General features: G+C 42.5%; 2 protein-coding genes across 4 annotated transcripts; one reads left to right on the plus strand and one right to left on the minus strand.

The window, feature by feature from the left end:
• Nucleotides 1-239: 239 nt before the first annotated feature.
• TIGD7 (tigger transposable element derived 7) lies at nt 240-5,907 on the minus strand. 2 transcript variants are annotated; one of them, XM_063098910.1, is made up of 2 exons: nt 5,628-5,907; nt 240-1,796 (listed from the first exon to the last, which is right to left on the minus strand). In XM_063098910.1, exon 2 carries the CDS (start codon nt 1,729-1,731, stop codon nt 337-339), a length of 1,395 nt encoding a protein of 464 aa, XP_062954980.1. In that variant the 5' UTR covers nt 1,732-1,796; nt 5,628-5,907; the 3' UTR covers nt 240-336. The 2 variants fall into 2 exon arrangements, with proteins under 2 accessions (XP_062954980.1, XP_062954979.1); XM_063098909.1 differs by having other exon boundaries at nt 240-3,406.
• Nucleotides 5,908-6,009: 102 nt separating this feature from the next.
• On the plus strand, nt 6,010-23,705 carry ZNF75A (zinc finger protein 75A). Of its 2 annotated transcripts, XM_063098911.1 has the most exons (7): nt 6,010-6,226; nt 7,730-8,249; nt 9,546-9,741; nt 10,464-10,555; nt 11,022-11,148; nt 20,400-20,510; nt 20,689-23,705. In XM_063098911.1, the coding sequence occupies exons 2-7, from the start codon at nt 7,845-7,847 to the stop codon at nt 21,366-21,368; spliced, it is 1,611 nt and encodes a 536-aa protein (XP_062954981.1). In that variant the 5' UTR covers nt 6,010-6,226; nt 7,730-7,844; the 3' UTR covers nt 21,369-23,705. The 2 variants fall into 2 exon arrangements, with proteins under 2 accessions (XP_062954981.1, XP_062954982.1); XM_063098912.1 differs by lacking the exon at nt 7,730-8,249.
• The last annotated feature ends 556 nt before the right edge of the window (nt 23,706-24,261 follow it).

Raw genomic sequence — 24,261 nt, forward strand, 5'->3', positions numbered from 1 at the left:
AATTAGTTGGCATATAGCTTCTTTGTTACATGCTGTGAATACATTAGGATAGAATTTAAACTAATGCTTTTTTCACAGCCATTCCACCTTAGATAATCTGGGACAATAATTTCTCATTATTCAGACACTTGTCTGAAATATGAAATAAATGAACTAATGAATATATTTATACATTTAGAGAAACATAAATTTATTATTTTCAAACTATATTTTATAACCAATATATAAATGGTCATTGATATGCAAAATAAAGTCAGTTGATAAAAACAATGACAATTCACAACAGGCCTACACCATGTATTTTCATACAGCTGCAGAAATGTTTAAACACAAAATCTAATTACTAGAGCCAGAAGTTGAAGGCATATTGAAGGAATCCTTAATATTATGAGGCCTAGTTTTCAAAAAGCTACCAATTCTAGAACGGATTCTACTCTGGAACTGTTTCTTGACTATTTCTTGTTGCATCTCTTTCAGTGTGAAATGGAACCTTTGAAACTCAGGTGTGGCATCAACAAAGTCAAGAAGGTAGTCCAAACTCTCTCTTACAGCAGATAACTTAAATTCAGGAGTCTGCTTCTCAGCTCCTCCTCCTTTTTGAGCAACTTCCTTTGTAATCCCACCTTTTGTTTTGGGGGGACAACCCTTTTCTTCATCATCTCCATTTAACCATACCCTATCATCCAGCTTGGTTTCCAACTCTCCACATTTTTCAAGAATTTCTCTATAATCCCCATCTTCTAAGCTTTGAAAATCATATTCAGGTTCCTTTTTGTAAAGAAGATTTTCCCATGCATTTGCTATTGTTATTTGTTTTACTTCATCCCAACTTTTTGCCCAATTAAAAATTGCACTTTTTATATTGTAGATTTTAATCTTGGAAACTCCTTTTTCTCCTTTACCTTGTTCATCATCACTTTCTTCAAAAATTACGAGACTCTCTTCAAGTTGCTTCCATCTGTAAAGTCGTTTGCAGCTCAAGATCACACCTTGATTCATTGGTTGAATCAAGTTTGAAGTATTATGGGGAAAGAATATGCATTTTATTCGACCATCCTCGCTGGTCAGTGATTCAGCAGAAGGGTGAGCTGGGGAATTGTCCAGAAGTAACAATGCCCTGACATCTTCTTCATGGAATCTTAGAACATTAAGTTGAAAATGCCTGACCTCAGGAACAAAGTTTTGAAAGAACCATTCTGAAAACAATTCTCTGGTGAACCAAACATCTTTACTAGGTTTATATATCACAGGTAATGTACTTGTGTCCTCTTTCACACTTTTGGGCAGCTTTGATTTTCCGATAATGATTGACTTTAACTTATGAGTTCCATCTGCATTTGCACATAAAAGGGCAGACAACCGTTCTTTGTTTATTTTCATCCCTGGTAGGCAGATATCTTTTCTACTTGCCTGACTGTTTTCTGGCATTGATTTCCAAAATAGGTCAGTCTCATCTCCACTGTACAGCTGAGCTAGATGCAGTTTCTCCTCTTTGATTATCATGGACAGTTTTTGTCGAAAAGGCTCGACATTTTCTGAAGCTGAACTTAGGACTTGTTCTCCACACACTTTTCTGTTCCCAATTGCATGTCTATTGCGAAATCTAAAAAGCCAACCAGTACTAGCTTTAAAGTCTGTTCGCCCAAAACACTGTGCGAATCTCTCTGCAGCAGCCTGAAGCTCCACACCTCTAACAGGGACACCAGCTGAGCGTTTCTGTTGGTACCACATGTAGACCGCATCATCTACATCACCATATTTGGCTCCCGTCGTCCTCTTTCTCTTCTCAGCCCCTACTAATGGCATATCTTGCTTTAGTACAAAGTCTAAAATCAATTTCTTATTCTTTTTAATGTCATAAAATGTTGATTTACTGATCCCAAATTCATCCATTACACTTTTAAGAGATCGTCCAGCTTCTATCCTACTTAGAACCTTCATTTTCTCCTCCAAATTCAGTGTTGTGTACTTTCCTCTCTTATTCATACTGAATTCGACTTCAAAAAAACCAACACGAGAAAAGAAAGGGAAAAGCCTTACTGAATTGGAAAAAAATTAAAAAACAAAACTAGCTCAAAGCCCCAGAAAGCACAGACATTAGTGTGGGAGGGTAATGGGCTAAAAGGGATAAGAGTTCATGACTGAAGTGCTAATCTAGAGGTAAAGGTCTTAAGTATTCAGAAAGCTGCCACTACCAAAGTCCTGTCTGGACTTTGTTGCTCCTGCAAGACATGGGTGATCAGTTTTTAGAACCCTCCTGCTCCTTTTCCTCTTCCTCTCAGGAATGACCTGCATACTTTCCCTAACTCAAAAGAGGAAAGGGACAAAATGAAGAGGGGAGGCACTGAGCGAGACGTGCCCACAAGAACAGACTAGGTGGGATAAGTCTCAATAAAAAGTAATGCTTGAGAAGAGGTGCAAAAGATTCAAAGGTAATGACAGAGTAATTTTTTGTTGCAGAGATGTGGCTTCTCCACTATACTACATTAAACTACACAGTACTTCTACACTAGAGTGTGGTTTCTCCCTTTCCAAAACAACCTGTTTTTACCTCATTGCCAGAAAAGAAAATGGTGCTTATATTGCTCTACACATAGTGTTCACTGGGCAACAATTCATGTACCTGGATAAAGACTCCAAGGTATAAGGACCCTGACATTGGGATGTCTGGAGAGCTGGAATTTGGGAACAGTTGTATAGAATCTTGAAGTGAAGAAGGAAGTTAGTAGGTTCTGTTGTACATATGAATAAAATCCAACTTTTACTGCATTCAGTGTAGCATTCTCAGAGACTCAGCTTTAACCTGACTGTCTCATGTTTGCAAAGGTAATCCGTAAGTATGTTAATAATTTATTTATTAGTGGCACTTTCAGATCTTCTTCCTTGGGTACATCTGATGTATTTTCAAGTGTTATTTTTCACTGAAACTGTACCATACTTGGGATATTATCAAGTTTCAGAATCATGGCAATTCTTAGAGATGAGCCCAAAATTTTAGAAATATTTTTACCATGGTTAAAAATTTAAAAGACCTCTCCTTTGTTTTCCTAAGTTTACATCAGTGTGTTAAGTAACATACTTTTCATATTTGAGACTTTATTTGATTTCTCTTCAGTGCAGATTTTACTTAATTTGAACCAAGACTCAACTTTTCCACTGCCTGAAGAAATTTAAAAGGTTTCTCTACTGGCGTTTTTGATCAATTGTTTCTCATAAATTTCTTCTGTTGGAAATCTCTCCGATAGTTCCGTGCCCTCATATATTTCTTCCAGGTCCTTCTGGTGCTGCCCAAAGCCATTCCAGGTCCTTAGAAATGTCCTACTCTAGATTAATTTCATGGTTCTCATTCCAGATACACAACCTCATGGGAAGAAACAAAAACTGCCACTTTTATCCATTCCAGGTGCTAAGAAGAAAGAAAAGTATGTCAGAGAAGTGAGGAAAATGATCGGTATCTCAGATATTCTTTCTCTCCTTTAGGGCAGAGCATGACTGCCTCATTCATTCCCCAACTACAGAGAATTCTCTTAAGTCTCTCATCTAGGAACCCAGAAGGTCAGATCGTTGGTTTTCCTCTACCATTTGTTGTGAGAAATGCCAACCTTGGGTTATGGAGCACTACGAGGATCGTGAAAGAATATAATATTGTACTGGCCAGCCACCAAAAAGAAAGAATATGATAGTAATTAGGATGTGGAGCCAATGACAGACCAAGATTGAGTAACTTTCTGAAAGAGGGAGCTAAGGCAATTACTAAGTGGTAACTATTATAAATGGAAGAAGGAAAAAAATAAAGGGTATGTGTTAGCCAATAGCACCACCATTAACTCCAGCCAGTCACCCAGCAAAAACACTGAGTCCACTATGGAGGTTGTGTGGATGTCTCAGAACTAACTCGAAGTATTTGCTTTCATTGTTTCCCAGCTGTACATTCATCATTTATAAACAGTGCCCAAGCAAGGGGAGGTGATATCAAAAAGAAAGACTCAGGAAACTTTAGTGGGCTCCACAGGAAGGGTAAACAATTATGGCACCAAACGTCACTCAATGAAAATCATGACTGACCCTCATTTACTATTCACCATTTGTGCCTTGCTTCCTCTTCTTCTTTCCACAGAGTCTCTTTTCCCACTTTCTTCTCCCCTTAACCAACTCCCTACCTGTGCTATGAATCAGGCCTATCAATGACATCCAAGGGCACTGCTTGGCAGTGATGGCAGAACTTCATTTATTCAACTTAATAAATTTTAATTATATGTTCAACATTGGACCAAGTAATGAGAACCTTAATGCTAGGGGCATTACTGTCCACTTGTTCTGAGAGACTGGGTACAATAATTGCTTTTGGAGAAATTAAGTCCCAAAGCGACTGAGATTCTAAGGAAATGAACCTGCTTTGACACATTCAAGTGACTTAAGCAGATGCTCATTACTGTTCCTGTTTAATCTCTTTCTCTCATTTAAAAAGGATCAAGTCTATGCTTAAGAGGAGTATGATACCATTCTATCCAAAAGCAAAAATAGCATAATGGCCTGGTTATGGCCTCTCATCTTCATTCTCACCTTAAACTTACCTCAGATGAACAGCCTTAGAAAGAAGCTCCACCAAAAACCCTCAAATGGTGCCTGCAGGATTTACTTTCTTAAATGCAATCTTCTCATTCCCATTCAAAGAACTCCAGGATAAGGTCCACATAAACTTATTTTCTAACTTTTTAAACTCCTCCTCTAAATGTAGCCCAATTCAGTAAAAATGTACTACAGATCTTACACACTAATGTTTCCAGCTTTCAAGCCTTTGCTCTTACCCTTCCCTGTGCCTGGAATATGTCCCCACTCCCTGCTGTGGATAAAATTTCTCAAGGTCTTTAATAATCCTCCCCAACCCCAAATCAACTTTTATTTCCTTGCAGTTCTCACAGCATTCAGTTTACATCCTAATTTTACTATCTTGTGTTACTGATATTCATGAAATTGCCTCAGTCCTTATACTAGATTGCTATTCAACTCTGTAACACTGGCTACACATAGCCTAGTTAATAAATAATCCCTTGACACTGATAATCTGGAGATCAACAACAACCCGAAATGCTCAGATTCTCATAAATATGATCTCGTAAATATTTATGAAATGCCTGTCTTGCCCAAGTGACTATGCTAGACACGCAGGAGACTAGAGTTCAAGGTGAAAACAACGTTCCCATCTTCCAAGGAAGCATACAGTAGTGGAAAAAGCAGAAGACAGTTCAACAGGAGACCGACACTGCAGTTTCACAGCTGCCACTGGTGAACTATGCGGCCCTGAGCAAGTCACTCCTTAGGTCTCGATTTCTCTGTGAAGGAGAAATACAAGAGGAGCCTACCTCATAGGGTGACACCTGCCTCACAGGAAAAAAACCTAATGCTTGCGAGGAAAGCACCATGCGACCCAGCAAACGGTACAAAACCCTCGGGTTGTTCCTGACCTAGCGAGTGGTCTGACCGGGACAAAACTGCCTCTTCCTCGAGGAGGCTGCGACAAGCCCAGCGACGAAAGCTCGAGCACGGCCGGCTGGGATGTGCCAGGCCGACGGCTCAGCACGCGCAGTGGGGAGGCGGCCCCTCGACACCCGGGCGGCGACCCTTACCGGGCGAGGCTCCCGGTTACCAGAGCCGCTGCCAGCCGCCCGAAAGCGACGCAGAAACGATGTGGACAAACGACGCCTCCTACAGCGGGAACACGAGACGGCGATATCCACGCGATGAGACGCGAGAAGGGCCCTTCTAGGCTTCAGCGGCCTGTAGACTCGGTGGCATTAACTCTTTGTTGCCTCAAGGGCTGAACCGGGGCTGGCGGCCGGTCCCTGTAGGCGGGAAGACGGTGCCAGCGTTCGCTAACACAGCCGGGCTGACGCTCCTCCGCGAGAGTACAGGTGTCGGCTGGGGGGGAAGGGGAAGGCTGCGCGACACCCCCCGGAAGCGCGTCACTTCAGCTTCCGGTCGGTGAGCGGGGCTCCTGGGCGTGGCTGGGGAGCCCGCGGAACTGCGTACGGTCGAGCGGAGGGTGAGAAGAGAGGACCCGTGGGCGCCAGTTGGCGCAGGGCCCTGCGCTCCGAACCTCCGGGGCTCCGCTCGCCGGACCGCCTCCGAGCGGCGCTGGGCCAACAGCTGCGCTCCTCAGAGTGGCGGCTCCCAGCTGAGCCCGAGAAAGCGGGAAGCGGCCTCCGCGGAATCCGAGCTGTCCGAGGTAACCGAGAAGCTGCTTCCCCTTTGGCTTCGGCTCCGGAGCCCGCTGAGCGGCGGCTGCTGCTGCGAGGTGGGCGTGGGGGGCAGCCTTTTTCCGTCGGCGGCGGCCGCGGCGTTTCCAGGCCAGGCGGCCCGAGCCTGCGGCGGGACCGGCGGGACTGGTTCGGCGAGGCCGGCGTCAGACGCCGGAGGCCGTTCTCTTTGCCCTTTGCGCGGGAACAGCCCAGGGCCGCGGCTGAGGCTCGCTGGAACACCCCCGGGCGCGCCCGTCGCAGACGCAGGCTGTGGCGAAGCCGCGTGGGGGCGGGCGGCGGCACCTAGCCAGCGCGCGGAGAAACTTTCCCGCTCCCGCTGGCGTTTTCGTGGCCGGCCGATGTTTCCGGGGGAAGAGGGTCAGTTCAGCTTCAACAATAGCTCCTGCTTATGCAGAAATAGAGGAAGTGTCCCCGTGTCCCCGGAGCCGGGGCGGCCAGCAAGGACCGGCCGTTTCGTTGAATACCCGTAGCATCCTGGGCAGAATTTCGGTGCCTCTTCTGCTGGTTCACTTCAGTCTCACTTAGAGGTCTAAATGACTCTTGAAGAACTATAACGTCAGCAGGTCACCCACTCCCATTCTCTCCTTTTTTACTACTTGATATTTTGTAAACAAAGGCCAGCTGTAATTTTTTCCAAGGCCAAGCAAACAAAAATTTAATGATTTGTATAAATCATCGGCATGGTGTCCTTTATATATCTTACAAAGAAAATGACGAGCTTATAGTTGCTTAGTTGGGAGATGCTTACTGAGAAGAATAAGGCTACTTTTTCCTTACTTCTACTTAGGTCTCACTGTCTCAGCTCTCCTGGCAGTATTCCAGCAGTGGAAAGGGGACTATCAAATGTTCCGTGAAGCGAAGGCTTTACAAGAGGATGATGGGTCATAGAAATTGTACCCCCTTGCTAAAGACAGACTGGGGTGATGTTAACATTTAAGAGAAACTCAAAACGTTCATCTAATCTTACTTCCTCCTACTCTTCCGTTATAGGGTAGATGGGATAGAGGTACACAAATTATCTGTGGATAATGCTCCCTTCAGCCAGCAGGTGCCAATTTTCTCACACACACGTTTCCTGAATTTTTTTTTCAAGAAGGCAAAGTCACTAAATAGCATTTATCTTCTCTGAGCTGTGCTTCAATTGAATAACAGAGGAGAGAAACAAAGGGCCTGGCAGTTGATTTTAAAAGGAAGGCAGGGGCCGGCCCCGTGGCTCACTCAGGAGAGTACGGTGCTGATAGCGCCGAGGCCACGGGTTCAGATCCTATATAGGGATGGCCAGTGCGCTCACTGGCTGAGCGTGGTGTGGATGACACCTAGCTAAGGGTTGTGATCCCCTTACCGGTCAAAAAAAAAAAAAAAGGAAGGCAGGACGGGACCATTTCTGTTTATTTTTCTCTCATAATAAGTAGCAAGTAATAAGGTTTGTGTGACTTTCTTATTGACATGTTCTTTTTTTCTACCCTCAGTGCTCTTAGGAGGAAGATCCTTTTATTGATTTTGTACCAGACCAGACTGGACCTCACTTGTTAAAGGTGGCACCAGTCAGGTGTCAGACACAGGACAAAAACTTCCTAGAGCAGAATGATGATCGTAGATCTGAAGGTGGTTGAGTATTTGGACCCTCAGATCAAGGCTCTATGGGACACCAAGGGGCCTGTGAGAGAGAGCTCCAATCAGAGTGAAAAATCACAAATGGACAGTCTCAGTCCCAAGAGCCCTCACTGGCACTTCAGGAACTTCCACTATCATGAAGTAGCTGGACCACGTGAGGCTGTCGGCCAGCTTCAGGAATTATGCCACCTGTGGCTGAGGCCAGATATCCACTCAAAAGAGCAGATATTGGAACTGCTGGTGCTAGAGCAATTCTTGACCATTATGCCCAGGGAGACACAGACCCAGATGCAGAAGCACCAACCACAGAGCATTGAGGAGGCTGTGGCCCTGGCAGAACACTTGCAGAGGGAATCTGGTCAAACAAGGAATGGGGTGAGAAGATTCCTGACATGTACAGTGAAATAGGATAAAGATGGATACAGTGGGGGTGGAGGAAGTTAAGAAATGAGTTGAATTAGGCCACTATTCTGTTGTTCCTTTAGGACAATTAAGGTGAGACTTGAAACTACAGGCCTACACCTAAAAGCCCACAGGTTTCAGAGGTTGTGGCAGAGACTTCCCTTGCCTTAGAAAAATAGTTGCTTTTTGCCTTCTTTGGAGCCAGGGTGAATTGAGAGTAATGGGCCTAGTCTGGCTTTGCCAAGGAGACAGGACTTGAGCTCTTAGAAACAGAATCAAAAGGCAATAAAGAGGGAGGAGAGGGAAGATCTGGAAAAGGGAGAACATTAAGACCAAATGAGAGCAAGGACAGTAAGTAGGAGAAATCAAACAACTAGGGGAAGACTACAAAAGGAGAGAAAATGTAGAAAGAAAAAAGGGAAACAAAGCTTTAGAAAAGAAAAATCCCAACAGTGTAGCCAACAGAAGAAAGACAGGGATAGTGTTCTCCCCACCGTCAGCAAGAGCCTCCACTGCCCTTCCTTAGTGGTTGATCCTTGGCTCTGCTGGCGAGTGGGGAAGCCAGAGTATACCCTTGGGCAGGTGGCAACACACCTTCTGGCCTCAGGCCTATTGTGAAAAATACAGGGCAGGATATATGTTTGTTGTCAAAATCATTTGGAGGTAGGTTGGAGCTACTCTTCCTCACCCCTTTTTTCTCTATTCTATCGCCATTCTCTGTGAAAATCTTTCCTGGTCATAGGGAAGATCTGGCTGACAGGAAAACTTTTTGTTTCAGTTTCTTAATTTTTAGAGAAAACTGGAAGACAGAAAACTACTACAGCGGGGATCTAAGTCAAAAGAAAAGGCCTAGCTGGCCTTTTAGCTCAGTTGATTAGAGCATGGTGCTGATAACACCAAGGGTTTAATCCTTGTACCAGCCAGCAAAAAAGGAAAAAGAAACGCATGAGAAGGCAGCATGAGAATAGGCAGCCTGCCAACCCTGCCTGTGACCTGTGACCTGAGCTGGACTATATGCAGAAGGGTGGAGGCTGCTGTGTTAGAGAGTGGACAATACCCATACCTTTTTTCCTTTTAATTTTCCCAGATTTATGGGTAGTACTTTGTTGAACATCGGTGGCCTAATATCTCTTTAAGTCCTTTTGTCATTTCCTTTCATGTCTCACACATCCCACAATCTGGACCATACAATTGCTCCACTGCCCCCACCCCACCCCCCAAAAAACCAAATGTATGTTCTGTGGTAACAAGGATGGGGATTATTTCTAGGTTGCAATCCATGAGCTGGGAAAGGAAGCAATGCTCTTCGGAGAAACAGCAGAGGCTCCAGGCTTCAAGGTGAAGCCAGCAGAGTCCCCGACAGTGGGCATGTCCCTGGATGAAGAATTTTGGAATACATGCCAGGGTCTACAAAAACAGCTGAGCAGGAATACTCATAAAGAAACTGAGCCTGTATTTGAGAGGGGTAAGGAGCTTCATGATAATTTTCTTCTGGAAGCTGTGATAGTTCAGCCAGAATGTCATGGGTATTTTCTGAGCACCCAGCTCTGTGGATCTGTAAAAGCAGCTGTGATAGCAATTATGATGTCCCCCAGGAGCACTAGAGTGCACCAACAGTGGGTGAAGGTAGGGGTTAGCCTACGGTATAGAAATATCCCAACCACAGAACCCTGGTAATAACACCATCAATTCTGTTCCTTTTAAAAGTGGAGAGGAGGGAAAGAAACGGAGCAGAAAGGATTGGGGCCACCTCATTCTTATAAAATACGGAAAGAATTGGGATCAGAAATGGGCTGTTAGTGGCAGAATGTGAAGACAATTGTGTACCAGGAGAAAAATAAAGACAAAAAACTTCATCTCCTACTGTACACTGGAGTCCCTGAGTACCTCATTTTCAAATACCTTTATTTTTTGCCAAACTCAGAACAATTTAAGTCATGAAAGGAAAAAAGGGATTTTCTTTTATTAATTTTTCTCATGAAAACTGAGGAAACAGTGAACTGGAGAACTGGTTCTCAGGGCTGGTAGATAATTGGTTTTATTTCTGAGACAGCTACTTCTGGCATCACACACAACACTTGTAAAGGTATCCAATCTCTATTGAAAGAATTGGGATCTGTATTTTAGAAATGAGCTCAAGATTTTCATAGAAATGAGAAATTTCCTCTGACTCTTTTCCACCCACAGCTGTGCCTGCTCAACAGATTCTAGCCTTTCCTGAGCAGACAAACACTAAAGACTGGACAGTGACCCCTGAGCTTGTCCTGCCTGAGTCCCAGGTGAGCTGTGCTTTCCAGCTGCCCAGGGCTGCCTTTTCCTGCTGCCCATGATTCATACTGCCCAGGAGGGGCTCAGAGGCATTTTAGCCCCAGGTGTTCTCTCCTGGGGAACTGAGCAGCTCCCAGCTGTTTGCTGCTGCCTTCTCACTTTTTAGTATATGAGGGTACTTCAAAAAATTCATGGTCAGATTTGTATTATCTTGTGTTTTTGTTTGTTTGTTTGGCAGCTGGCTGGTACAGGGATCTAACCCTGGACCTTGGTGTTATCAGCACCATGCTCTAACCAACTGAGCTAACCGGCCAGCCCTATCTTTTAATTCTGTTGTTCCACAGACTTTTTGAAGTATCCTTGTAATCATGTACTGCTAATTTCTTCAGTGCCTGGCCTGCTGTGTAGCTCATAGCCAGGTTGTCAGGCTGATTCTGAAGTGGCAAGTACTAAGCTGAAGTCCATTCTCTTCTCTAGAGCTTGTTGACATTTGAAGAGGTGGCCATGTATTTTTCCCAGGAAGAATGGGAGTTACTGGATCCCACTCAGAAGGCCCTCTACAATGATGTAATGCAGGAAAACTATAAGACTGTCATCTCTCTAGGTAAAGATTCTCACTTCTCTTTGTGTAGAAGTTGACTAATCTGTCCTGTTCTCGGCTTACTGAGAAAAAAGCCTTGTGCGAGAACCTCTGTTCCAGTAGCCGGTTGGTTCTTGGGTAGGTAGGGGTGTGTGGGGGGTGAGGTGTATCCAGGTTACTTGGGGAGCTTTTTCCAAATTCACATGCTCATTCCTTGTCCTAAATTCTTTATCCCTTCCTCTCACTCCTCTCCAAATTTGCTCTTCTTATGTCTTGCCTGTCTTGGTAAAGGGCACCACCATTTACCCAATGTCTCAGGTCAAAAAACTTGTCCTTTACTCTGGTCTTGCTGTTATCCCCCATAACCAATTCATCACTAGTCCTCTTAGTTCTATCTTCAGAATACAGCTTGGGACCAACCATGTCTGTTAGCATCCTGGTCTAAGCTGGTGTCATCTCGAACCAGGTCTACTTGAAGAGCTTTCTAACAGGCACCCCCGACTCCACTCTTGCCTTACCACAGTCTGTTTTCTACCCAGCAGCCAGAGAGATCTTTTTTTTAAAAAAATTATTTATTATGAATATTCATGAGATACAAAGCGGATTGTCCCCCCTCCTGCCCATGATGTGAGGGCCAGATTCATACTAGGGGCATACCCATTACCAGAAATTACTTTTGTACCCTTTGTCCCGTCCCAATTATCCCCCAACCTCCCTCCCCCTCCCCCTCTCCCCTCCACTCCAATTTGTAGCCCTAGGAATGTTCCCTCCCTCTGTTGGATCACGGCACTACCGTGGTCTGTCTTTCCTGCCTTCCTTCTCTCAGCTCGCACATATGAGTGAGCACATGCAGTATTTATCCCTCTGCTTTGCTTGTTTTGTTCAACCTAAGTTTCTCCAGATTCATCCATGTTGTTGCAAATGGGAGTATTTCATTATTTTTTTATGGCAGAGTGGTAGTCCATAGGGTATATATACCACAGTTTCCTTATCCAGTCATCTATTGATGGACATTTAGGTTGGTTCCATATCGCCTATTGTAAACAGAGCTGCAATAAACTTGGGAATGCAGGTATCTCTTTCACATGATGATTTCCATTCCTCTGGATATATACCCAGAAGAGGGATTGCTGGATCATATGGAAGATCTATCTGTAGTTGTTTGAGAAACCTCCAGATTGTTTTCCCAAGTCGTTGTACTAATTTACAGTCCAATCAACAGTGCAGTAGTGTTCCCTTCTCTCCACAACCTGGCCAGCATTTGTTATTCACCGTCTTTTTGATTACAGCCAGTCTAACTGGAGTGAGGTGGTATCTCAGTGTGGTTTTAATTTACATTTCCATGATGACTAGTGAAGTTGAGCATTTTTTCATGTATCTGTTGGCCATTTGTATGTCTTCCTTTGAAAAATATCTTTTCAGCTCTTTTGCCCATTTTTTAATTGGGTCATTTTTTCTTTTTTTACTGTATTGCTTGAGTTTTATGTATATTCTGGATATTAGTCCCTTGTTGGATGCATAGTTGGCAAAAATTTTCTCCTACTCTGTAGGCTGTCTTTTTACTCTGTTGATTGTTTCTTTTGCTGTGCAGAAACTTTTTAGTTTGATATAGTCCCGTTTGTTTATTTTTTCTTTCGCTGCTTGAGCTTTTGAGCTCATGTTCAGAAAGCCTATGCCCTGACCTAACTGCTGAAGTGTTTCACCTATATTTTCCCTTAGTAATTTTACAGTTTCAGGTCTTATACCTAGGTCTTTAGTCCATTTTGATTTGATTTTAGTGTATGGTGAGAGGTACATATCTAGTTTCATTTTTCTGCATATAGATATCCAGTTTTCCCAGCACCACTTGTTGAAAAGGCAGTCTTTTCCCCAATGTAGATTTTTGTTGCCTGTGTGTAATATCGGATGGTTATAAGCTTGAGGAGTGATTTCTGGGTTCTCAATTCTACTCCACTGGTCTGAATGTCTATTTTTATACCAGTACCATGCTGTTTTGGTTACAACAGCTTTGTAGTATAATTTGAAGTCAGAAAGAGTTATGCCTCTGGCTTTGTTTTGTTTTCTCAGGATTGCTTTCACTATTCCGGGTCTTTTGTTTTTCCATATGAAAGGTAAGATTGTTTTTTCCATTTCTATGAAGAATGTCATTGGTATTTTGATGGGGATTGCATAGAATCTGTAGAATGCTTTGGGTAGTATAGACATTTCCACAATGTTAATTCTTCCAATCCAAGAGTGTGGAATATCTTTCCATCTTTTTGTGTCTTCTTTAATTCCTTTCAGAAATGGTTTGTAATTCTCCTTGTAGAAGTCTTTCACCTCCTTGGTTAAATTGATCCCTAGGTATCGTATTTTTTTGGTGACAATTGTAAATGGGCTTACTTTCTTTATTTCTCTTTCTGTTAATTCATTATTTGAGTATATAAATGCTACTGTTTTGGGGGCATTTATTTTATATCCTGCAACGTTACTGAAGTTATTAACCAGCTCTACGAGTTTTTTGATAAGTCTTTAGGTTTTTCTATATATAGTATCATGTCATCTGCAAATAAGAAAAGTTTGACATAATCTTTTCCAATCTGGATTCCCTTTATTTCTTTCTCTTGCCTGATTGTTCTAGTACCTCCAGTATTATGTTGAATAAAAGTGGTGAGAGTGGACATCCTTGTTTTGTTCCTGTCCTTAAGAGGAAGGCCTTCAATTTTTCCCCATTCAGAATAATACTGGCAGTGGGCTTGTCATAAATGGCTTTTATTGTGTTAAGATATTTTACTTCTATGCCTAATTTGTTTAGAGTCTTTATCATGAAGTAATGTTGAATTTTGTCAAATGAAATGCTTTTTCAGTCTTTGTCCTTGAGCTTGTTGATGTATGTATCACATTTATTGACTTTTGTATGTTGAACCAACCTTGCATCCCTAGGATGAATCCCACTTGATTGTAGTGAATAATTTTTTTAATATGTTGCTGTATTCTAATTGCTAATATTTTGTTGAGGATTTTAGCATCTAGGTTCATCAAGGATACTGGCCTATAATTTTCTTTTTTTGTTGTGTCTTTTTATCTGGTTTTGGTATCAGAGCTATGTTGGCCTCATAGAATGATTTTGGGAGAGTAGCATCTGTTTCAGTTGTTTGGCATAGTTTCATGAGAATTGGTATTAACTCCTCTTTAAAAGTTTGATAGAATTCAGCTGTAAAGCCATCCAGACCCGGATGTTTTTTTGTTGGAAGGCTGCTAATTACCACTTCAATCTCCTTGCCTCTTATTGGTCTGTTCAGGTTTTGTATCTCTTCCTGGTTCTGTCTTGGTAATTTATATGTGTTTAGAAACTTATCCATATCTTCCAGATTTTCAAATTTGTTGTCATACAGTTGTTTATAATAGTCTCTAATGATTCTTTCTATTTCTGTGGTGTCACTTGTAATGTCTCCCTTTTCATTTCTGATTTTTGTTATTTGGGTCTTATTTTTTTTGTTAATCTAGCTAATGGTGTGTCTATTTTATTTATCTTCTTGAAAAACCAACTTTTAGTTTTGTTGATCTTTTGTATTGTTTTTTGGGTCTCTATTTCATTTAGTTCTGCTCTGATCTTAATTATTTCTTTCTGTCTGCTGCCTTTAGGTTTGGATTGTTGTTGTTTTTCAAGTTCTTTGAGGCATAGTGTTAGGTTGTTTATTTGAAGTCTTTCCATTTTTTTGATATAAGCATTTACCGCAATAAATTTGCCTCTTAGTACCGCTTTTGCAGTATCCCACAAGTTTTGTTATGATGTATCTTTATTCTCATTAGTTTCTAGAAATTTTTTGATTTCCTGTTTAATTTCTTCTTTATTTTCCATGTATTTGTATAGCTTCCAGCATTTTGCTTATTGTTTATTTCCAGTCTTAGTCCATTGTGGTCTGAAAAGATTGTTGGAATGATTTCAGTTTTTTAAAATTTGCTGAGACTAGATTTGTGACTTAATATGTGGTCTCTCCTGGAGAATGTACCATGAGCTGATGAGAAGAAAGTGCATTCTTCAGCTGTTGGGTGAAATATTCTGTATATAACTGCCAAGTCCAGTTGGTCTAGGGTGTAGATTAAATCCTGTGTCTCTTTGTTGACTTGTTGCCTGGAAGTCCTCTCCAGTACTGAGAGAAGGGTATTCAGATCACCTACTATTAATGTATTAGGTCCTATCTCCTTCTTTAGGTCTAAGAGTGTTTGCTTGATATATCTGGGTGCTCCAGTACTGGGTGCATAGATATTTATGATTGTTCTCTTTTCTAGCTGGATAGTTCCCTTTATCATTATATAATGACCTTCTTTGTCTTTTTTAATGTTTTTTGGTTTAAAGTCTATTTTGTCCAATAAAAGAATAGCTACTCCTGCTCGTTTTTTATTTCCATTTGCATGGTATATCTTTTTCCATCCCTTCACTTTTAGTCTATGAGTGTCTTTACAGGTAAGGTGGGTCTCTTGAAGACAGCATATACTTGGGTCTAGCTTTTTAATCCAGTCAGTTAGTCTGTGTCTTTTGAATGGGGAGTTTAGTCCATTCACATTTACAGTAGTTATTGGGAAGTGTTGTTTAATTCCTTGTTTTACGTGGTTTATATATCTTTTGATCATTATTTCCCCTTTTATTTCTCTTCTTCAATGTGAGTTGGGAATTTAAGGTGGAATGACTTAGTTTCTTTCTCTTTCTTGCCGGCATTTTTGTTTTAACTGTGGATTTTGCTCTTTCTGTGTATTCATGATGGTGGTCACCATTATTCAGATTCCAGATGAATGACTCCCTTGAGAATTTCTTGCAGGGCTGGTCAAGTGGTGCTGAACTCCCACAACTTTTGTTTGTCTGGGAAATACACTATTTCTCCCTCATTTCTGAAGGAGAGCCTTGCTGGGTAAAGAATTCTTGGCTGGGAGGTTTTTTCTTCTAGTATATTTGGAGTATATCATTCCACTTTCTTCTGGCCTGTAGGGTTTTGGTTGAGAAGTCTGCTGTTAGTTTGATGGAGGTTCCCCTATAAGTGACCTGACTCTTATCTCTTGCTGATTGTAGAATTCTCTTTTTGTCTTTGAGCTTTTTGAATTTAACTATAATATATCTTGGAGAGGATCTTTTTGGGTTGAATCTGTTTGGGGACCTTTGAGCTTCCTGCATCTGAAGGTCTGTATCTCGCCCTACACCTGGGAAGTTTTCTGTTACTATTTCCTTGAGTAGGTTTTCAATACCTTTTCCTTTCTCCTGCCCTTCAGGAATATCCACAATTCGGATGTTAGAGCACTTGAGGTTGTCTGCTATCTCTCTTAGGTTTTCCTCATTATTTTAAATTCTTTTTTCCTTTTCTTGTCTGCCTGAGTTATTTCAAAAAGACCATCTTCAAGCTCTGAAATTCTTTCTTCTGCTTGCTCTACCCTGCTGCTCAAGCTCTTAGTTGTATTTTTTATTTCATTTAGTGAGTCATTTCTAGTAGTTCTGCTACACACTTTTTTATGGTATTAATCTCTTTGTAGATTTCTTCCTTCATACTCTGGATGTTTTTTCTTGTTTCGTTGTGTTCTCTAATTGAGTCTTCCTTTATTGCTTCAAGTTTTCTTAAGATCATTGCTCAAAATTCTTTTTCAGACATTTCAAGGATTCCCTGTTCCATGGAGTCTGACTTTGGGGCATTACTGTATCCTTTCAGTGGTGTCATTTCTTCTTGATTGTTTGTACTTCTAGTACTTTTTTGCTGACGCTTGGTCATTTGGTAGGGGGTTTGCTTCTTCTGTTACACTGAGGTTGGCTGTGGAGTGGCCCTGGTTGCTACTGTGGGGGGTGAATTGTCTTTGCTTGACAGTAGGTGTGGTGGTGGTTATGTTAAACCACCTTGGTTCCTGTTCAAGACCCTGTGGTCGTAGAATGAGCCGCTAGCGCTGTGGAGTTCTGCTGGGCCAAACTCAGTGGGTCAGATCCGTAGGCTGGTGTTCCCCTCTGGGTCTGAGGCAGGGTGATGGGCCGCATCCAGCCACACAGTTCTGCAGGCTGATGTTGCTGCCAGCCACTGCCAGCAGGCTCACCTGCATGGTGCCAGTTCAGGGCGTGGGGGCGGGGCCTGGAGCTCCCCCATGCCTGGGTCTGGGCGGCAGGGTGAGGGGGCTGCGTGGAGCTGCGCAGTTCCGCTGGCTGGTGCTGCTGTCAGCCGCTTCCCAGAAAACCAGTGGGAGGCTCTGGCTTGGAGATTCTTTAGCCATCCATTGCTTTTGCTCCTTGCTCCAACTTGATCACCTCAGGTTTACTAATGCAGTGACCTTCAGGGATGCAAAATTTGCCTGCAGAATCTGAGGAGCAGCATGGGGACAGTGGTAGGGCAGAAAGAACCGGAAGAAACATTCCAGAGAGATCTTTTTAAAAACCTAATCACATCATGACATTTTTCTCTTTCAAAAGCCTGTGGTGACTTCTTATATTCAGAAAAAAATTCAAACTCTTTACCAAGGCCCCAGGACCCTTCACAACCTGGTCCCTGCTCATCTCTCTGCCCTCATTTCCTGTCATTAGTGCCCTTGCTCCATCCTCTTTAGCCACATTGGTCTCCTTGCTGTTACTTGAAGCTGTCAAGTTTATTTCTACCCTCCTATTTCCTTTATTCGGCACACTGGAGTCACCGAGTACTTCATTTTCAAACACCTCTAAGTTTTACCTAACTCATAGCAATTTGTGTCATGCAAGGGGGAAAAAAGTATCGTTTTATTAACTTTCCACATGAAAGCTGAGGACAGTCACCTGGGGAACTGGTTCTAGGGGCTGGTAGATAATTTACAATGAGAAGACCACTTGTGGTTACCACACATACACTTGTAAAGGTGTCCCATCTCCACTGAAAGAATCAGGATTATCTGTATTAGAAATGAGCTCAGATGTTCTCAGACAGAAATGACAAATTTCCTCTGGCTCTTTTCCACCCATACCTGTGCCTGCTCAACATATTCTAGTGTTTTCTGAGCAGACAAACACCAGACTGGACAGTGGCCCCTAAGCTCATCTTGCCTGAGTCCCAGGTGAGCTGAATTTTCCAGCAAGGCTGCCTGAGCATGACATCTCCCTTTCCCTGTTGCCCAAGACCCACACTGCCCAGCAGGTGGCCTGAGGCATGTTAGTTCCAGATGTTCCCTGGACAATTAGGCTGGTGTAGGGGGAACTGGGCACTTCCCAGGCTGTTTGCTGATCCCTTGGCTCCTTTCTGCCTTCTGACTTTTTTTTTTTTTTGGCAGCTGAATGGTCCAGGGATTGAACCCCGGACCTTGGTGTTATCAGCACCACACTCTAACCAATGGAGCTAACCAGTCATCCTTGCCTTCTAATTTTTTAAAAACATCATGTACTGTTATTCCTTAAGTGCCTGGTCTGCCATGCAGCTCATAGCCAGGTGGTCAGGATGCTTCTGAACTGGCAATTACTGAGCAGAAGTCCTTTCTCTTCTTTAGAGCTTGTTGACATTTGAAGAGGTGGCCATGTATTTTTCCCAGGAAGAAAAGGCCTTCTACAATGATGTAATGCAGGAAAATTATAAGACTGTCATCTTTCTAGGTAAAGATTCTCCCTTCCCTGTGTGTAGAAGTTGAGTAATCTGTCCTGTTCTCAGCTTAACATGAATAAACCCTTGTGAGAGAGCCTCATTGTTCTAGAAGCTGGTTGGTTCTAAGGTACTTGGTGGGAGAGAGGGAGAAGGTGTATCCAGATCACCTGGGAAGTTTTTTCCAAATGCACATGCTCACTCCTTATCCTACGTAGAATTCTTGATCCCTTCTTTCTCTCTTCCCCCAAACCTGATCTTTTATATCTTTCCTCAGTAAAGGACACCATTACCCTGTTAGTCAGGGCAGAAAACATATAGTCATCCTTTTACTCTGATCTTGCCATCATACCCCACTGTTAATCCACTGGCAGGTTGTCTTAGCTCCATTGTATCCTGAGTCAAACTACATCTCAACCTCTTGCACTGTTAGCATCCTGGTTTAAGCCAGCATCATCTTGAATTAGATGTACTTCAATAGCTTTCTAATGGACACCCCTGCCTCCACTCCTGCCCTCTCACAGTCTGTTTTCTACCCAGCAGCCAGAGTGATTTTTTAAAAACCTAATGACATTATGACATTCCCAGCTTCAAAAAGCCTGTGGTGACTTCTTATATTTAGAAAAAGTCTAAACTCCTTACCAAGGCCCCAGGACCCATCAGGATCTGGTCTCTGTTCACCTCTCTGCCCTCATCTCCTGTCGTCCTCTCCAGCCACACTAGTCTTCTTGGTGCCATGCTCATTTCTATTTTCCTTTGCCTGGCACACTTTTCTGCCAGGAACTCTCACTTTCAGGTTTCTACTTAAATATTACTTTCTCAAAGAGGCCTTCCACACGACCTTATGTAAAAAGCTTCACAGAAGTAGAATCTTAAAATGCTCTCTTATCATACTTTAGTTTTCCTCAGAATATTTCTCCCTCCTGACATTATTTTATATCTTTATTGATTGATTGTCTTACTCCCCCATGAGAATGTAAGCTCCATGAAATCAAAAGACTTTGTCATCTCTATATCCGTAGCTCATAGATCCATGCCAAGCACACCATAGCCACTCAGCACATGTTGACTGGAAGAGAGTGATGAATACTGCTCATACCTGGCAATGTGTATTTAGAAAAAGTCTACCAAGTGATTTTGGTCTGTTTCCTCTATCTGGATGCCAACCTGTGATTCATAGGAGCAGTAGAAATCTATCCTAGTCCAGGGCCTGGTGCTAAAATAAGTAAAATAATAAAAAATAAAATAAACACAAGCTAGGTAAAAAGTAACTATAATTATTATAGCAATCACTTGTGTCTATGGTACCCAACCCACTGTCCTTTACATGGGCTCTGTAGTACCTGGTTTTATCCAGGATGAGTCCTCTTAAAGAGTTAAAAGGACCCATCTGTATTCCCTGCAACCTCTGCAGCTTGGTTCTCCTTTGGTCAAACATGGGGTATTCTTGTCGGCAAAAGAGGGAGAACATGCACTGGATTTTCATTCCCTATATCCTTTTCATTGATTGGCCTTTCTTAGTTTATTGTTTATTTCCTAGTCTCTGCTTTGCATATCCACTCATAAGTGCAGTATATTATAAATATGATGCTGGATCTGGGAGTCTGTCCATTTAACCATTTGGGGTAACAAACTATAAAAGTGTCTTTTGCTCTTCTTGAAAGTCTGGAATTAGTGGATCAGTTCACTGTTCAGTTACCAGTCTTTGACCTCAGTTTTTTCATTTCACAGCATTGTTTGTGCTCCCCAAACCTAAAGTGATCTCCTGTCTAGAGCAAGGGGAAGAGCCATGGGTTCAAGGATCCCTGGAGTCCAAGGACAGTCCTGGAGAGTCTCCTACAGGTAAATGCACCATGGGAAGAGGAGACATGTGCCTTGATAAACCTTTGCAAGTGTTTAATGTTTCAAGATTTTGCTTCTCTGTTTTTTTACAATCAATCATCATTGAATTTTTCTTTCTGTTCCTGTGGTTTTCTTTTTCTGGAATGCAGATGGCTAATTCTTATGTTTATTCCAACAGGGTTAACACTCAAAAATGACACTGAAAACCATCAGTGTATAACTCTTTCTGACTTAGAAATACAAGCACCAGGAGACATGGTATCCAAAAAGGCCAAAGTGAAAGTCCCCCAGAAAACAACGGGCAAAGAAAATCATGGTGATATGCACAGAGTAGGAAAATGGCGCCGAGATTTCCCAGCAAAGAAAAGAAAGAAACTTTCAACCTGGAAACAAGAGCTGCTGAAACTTATGGATCTTCACAGGAAAGACCGTGCAGGAGAGAAGCCTTTTAAGTGTCAGGAATGTGGGAAAAGCTTCAGAGTTAGCTCTGACCTTATTAAGCACCAAAGAATTCACACTGAAGAGAAACCCTATAAATGTCAACAGTGTGACAAGAGATTTAGATGGAGTTCAGATCTTAATAAGCACTTAACAACACACCAGGGAATAAAACCATATAAATGTTCATGGTGTGGGAAAAGCTTCAGTCAAAATACAAATCTCCACACGCACCAAAGGACTCACACAGGAGAGAAGCCCTTTACGTGTCATGAATGTGGAAAAAAATTTAGTCAGAACTCCCACCTTATTAAACACCGGAGAACCCACACAGGTGAGCAGCCTTATACCTGCAGTGTCTGCAGAAGAAACTTCAGCAGGCGGTCAAGTCTTCTTAGACACCAGAAACTCCACCAATGAAGGGAAGCTTATCCCATCTCATTCTGAAGAAATTTACCGAAAGGAGCTTGACCCTAAAATTAATGAAAAAATATAAAGTCACAAAGTTTGAAGAATTTTTCATCATTGGAAAATTCAGAGGTATAAACATGTTTCACAGGAAGAAATCAAGGCTGGCTCTGCAGGGGGTGTGTGAGTAGTTGTACTACTTACTCTTTTTACTTTTAACTGCCAGGGAATCCCTTAGCTGGGGAGGTATTCTAAGAGCATGCTGAATAGAGAAAAGGCTGTTTGGGAGTTGTACCTGGAAAAACAGTAAATTCAGCTTCAAATACCAGATGCAGCCAATCAGCAGTCTTCTGTAGTCACAGAGGTAAATGTTGGTTTTGCTTCTCCCCAATCATTCTTGAATACACAGTAAAAACGTTGTTTTTCCAAGATGAAAAACAGTCACATGCATGTTTAATTGCATACCATTGTCCTCAGGGTAGCAGGCTTATATCAGTAGTCCTGTGGAGTAGAAGTGAATTCTAACGTAAAGTTTTCCTAGAACCAAATTGGATTTTCTTCCTTTCTCTCATCATTGGACACTGTTCACAAAGTTGGACATCATTTGAGTTCCTTCTTGAACTTTTAGCAATTTCAGCTCTTGAATCCTGTTAGCACAATTTTTACTGTGATGAAATCATATTTACTTCACCACTAGGGAATCTGCCAGATGAGCTAATAACGCACTATCTTATGCCTCATTGGTGGTGTTTGGAAAATGGAAAATATCTCTAATGAGATCATATGGAAACGGGTATTTGAAATTTATAATGACAATATATATATAGATATATTACATATGTAAAATAGGTGTAAAGAAGAGTTTTCTGCAATAAAAGAAACTAGACTTTTTTACCTCACTATGTCAAAAGGATAAAGCAGCCATAAAAGTTAGCACTTGCCCAAGGCCAGAAAGAAAATGGGAGTTCAGGATCAACTGAACTCAACAGTTTTTTGTTTACTTTTTAATTTGGCTTTTGTTTGTTATTAAGAACAAGAGAGTAATGTTTGTATGGGAACTGGAGTGTGTGTGTGCTGCAGGCAGGATCCTGTGGCTCTCCTGGCATGGAGACCCAGGCCTCCATTCAGCAGGAAACCAGATTCCCAACAGGAAAGATTTGGGAATTGATGCTGAGTGTTGAGCAAGGATGGGAACATCCACATCCATGCTGTTTTGTCTTACACTGTAAGCTCTTAAGTGGGCAGGGTCTACTTGTCTCCTTCCTCTCCAGCACATCATTTAATAGCATCAGGTGATAAATTTGGTAGACTGCTAAAAGTCTGTGTAGCCTATGGATTTTCTTATAACTCACCTGTTTAGCTATAGCAGTGACTCAGGTGTGTTCCTGTTAGAGCTTTTAGATATATCAGGAAAGGGGTTAACAAAGTTCTCTCTTCCAAATCTTTTGTTGTATAAATGAGGAAGTTAAGGCTCAAAGAGGTACAGGGACTTGGCAGTTGCTTAGCTTCATCAGTCAGGTGTGCAGGCAGGATCAGCAGTAGCTGTGTCGTCAGTGTGCATTGCTTTTCCTTCCCCTCCTCCCCAGCGATATGTTGGGCTAACTGACTGCATTGAAGAAGCAGGTGCATTTGTGGCTGTGTTGCAGCTCCACTTGGCTGAGCACTGATGGCAGTGGTGGTTATGCTGAGTTGATATGATCCTTGGCTCTGATACTTTATTGTGTAAGTCATAAGAGCCACTGGAGCAGTTGGTCTGGAGCACTCGGCAGCAATTTTATTTTATCTCCCAAGGTAAATTATACCCAGTATTATTTTTTAAGCACAGCCAGCTCTGAAGCTCTGGTGTGCATAGCTCTTACCCAACACCCTTTCAGCATGAGACTCTGTCTCCTCTCCCTGGACATGTGTGGATTTCTCTTTGGCACTACATTTATTCCTTCAATTTAATGAGGACCTATGTGCGAGGCACTGTCCTAGACTCTGAAGACACAGCAGTGGACGAGAGACAAAAATGCATCCCCTGGTGGAGCTGTGTTCTAGCGAATGGTGAAAAGGAGAGTGGTCTTGCTTTCCTGCTCTTTGCCATAAGACAGGGCCGTTAGGGAGTTTGGGTCAGTGGGTTGTAAGCAGAAGCCTCACCTCTGGGCTGAAGCATTTATTTGCTGGAGAGACTCTAGCGCTATCCTTTCCTGCCTCAATCATGCAAGTGAACACGCAGAGAAGAGCCACAAGATCTAAAGCAGTCTGGAGAACTGAGCTGCATGTGGAAGGTATCTGTTCTGGACAGTCGCCAGACCTGTAATGGACTTGGTGGGAATGAGAAATAAATGTTATGTTAAACTGCTGAGATATCGGTGCTGTGTGTTTCTGCGGCCTATCTTAATAGCTTAGAAGAGGGCAGTTGGGGGAGGTGGCTGCTAGAGCTCAGGAACTTCCCTTTTTCATTTCATCTGGCCTCTGGCCCTCAGAAGAGATGTAGCTTCCTCTAGGTACTCGTCTGAGCTGATGCAGCAAAGTTATTGGGAACACTTAGGAGCTCACAGGACCATAGATGATGGGGAAGAAAGATATTGCCATCTGGGACAAGTCCTGGGGAGGTCAGTTGTTCAAGTGGACAAGGCAACCCTCCATACCTCCCTGGCCTTACTCCACTCTCCTTATTCTTTGTCTTGCTGTGCTCCACTGCCTCACATGCACAGAACAGGATTTTCTATAGATGGTCATGCTAGGGAGAGAGCAAGGCTTGCCTTCCATTCCTCATGTGAGTGCAGTAAATTTCAAAGAATGGTTTGGTAACTGTCCCTATGGTACCTTGTATGAGTCATGACTCAAAACAGATAAGACATAGGGCAATAGCAAAGTTGCCTAGATCAGTGTAGAGAGGAAGGTGGCTGCTTTTCCTGAA

The sequence above is a fragment of the Cynocephalus volans genome, chromosome 6 (assembly GCF_027409185.1).
Source record: "Cynocephalus volans isolate mCynVol1 chromosome 6, mCynVol1.pri, whole genome shotgun sequence".
Lineage (NCBI taxonomy): Eukaryota > Metazoa > Chordata > Mammalia > Dermoptera > Cynocephalidae > Cynocephalus > Cynocephalus volans.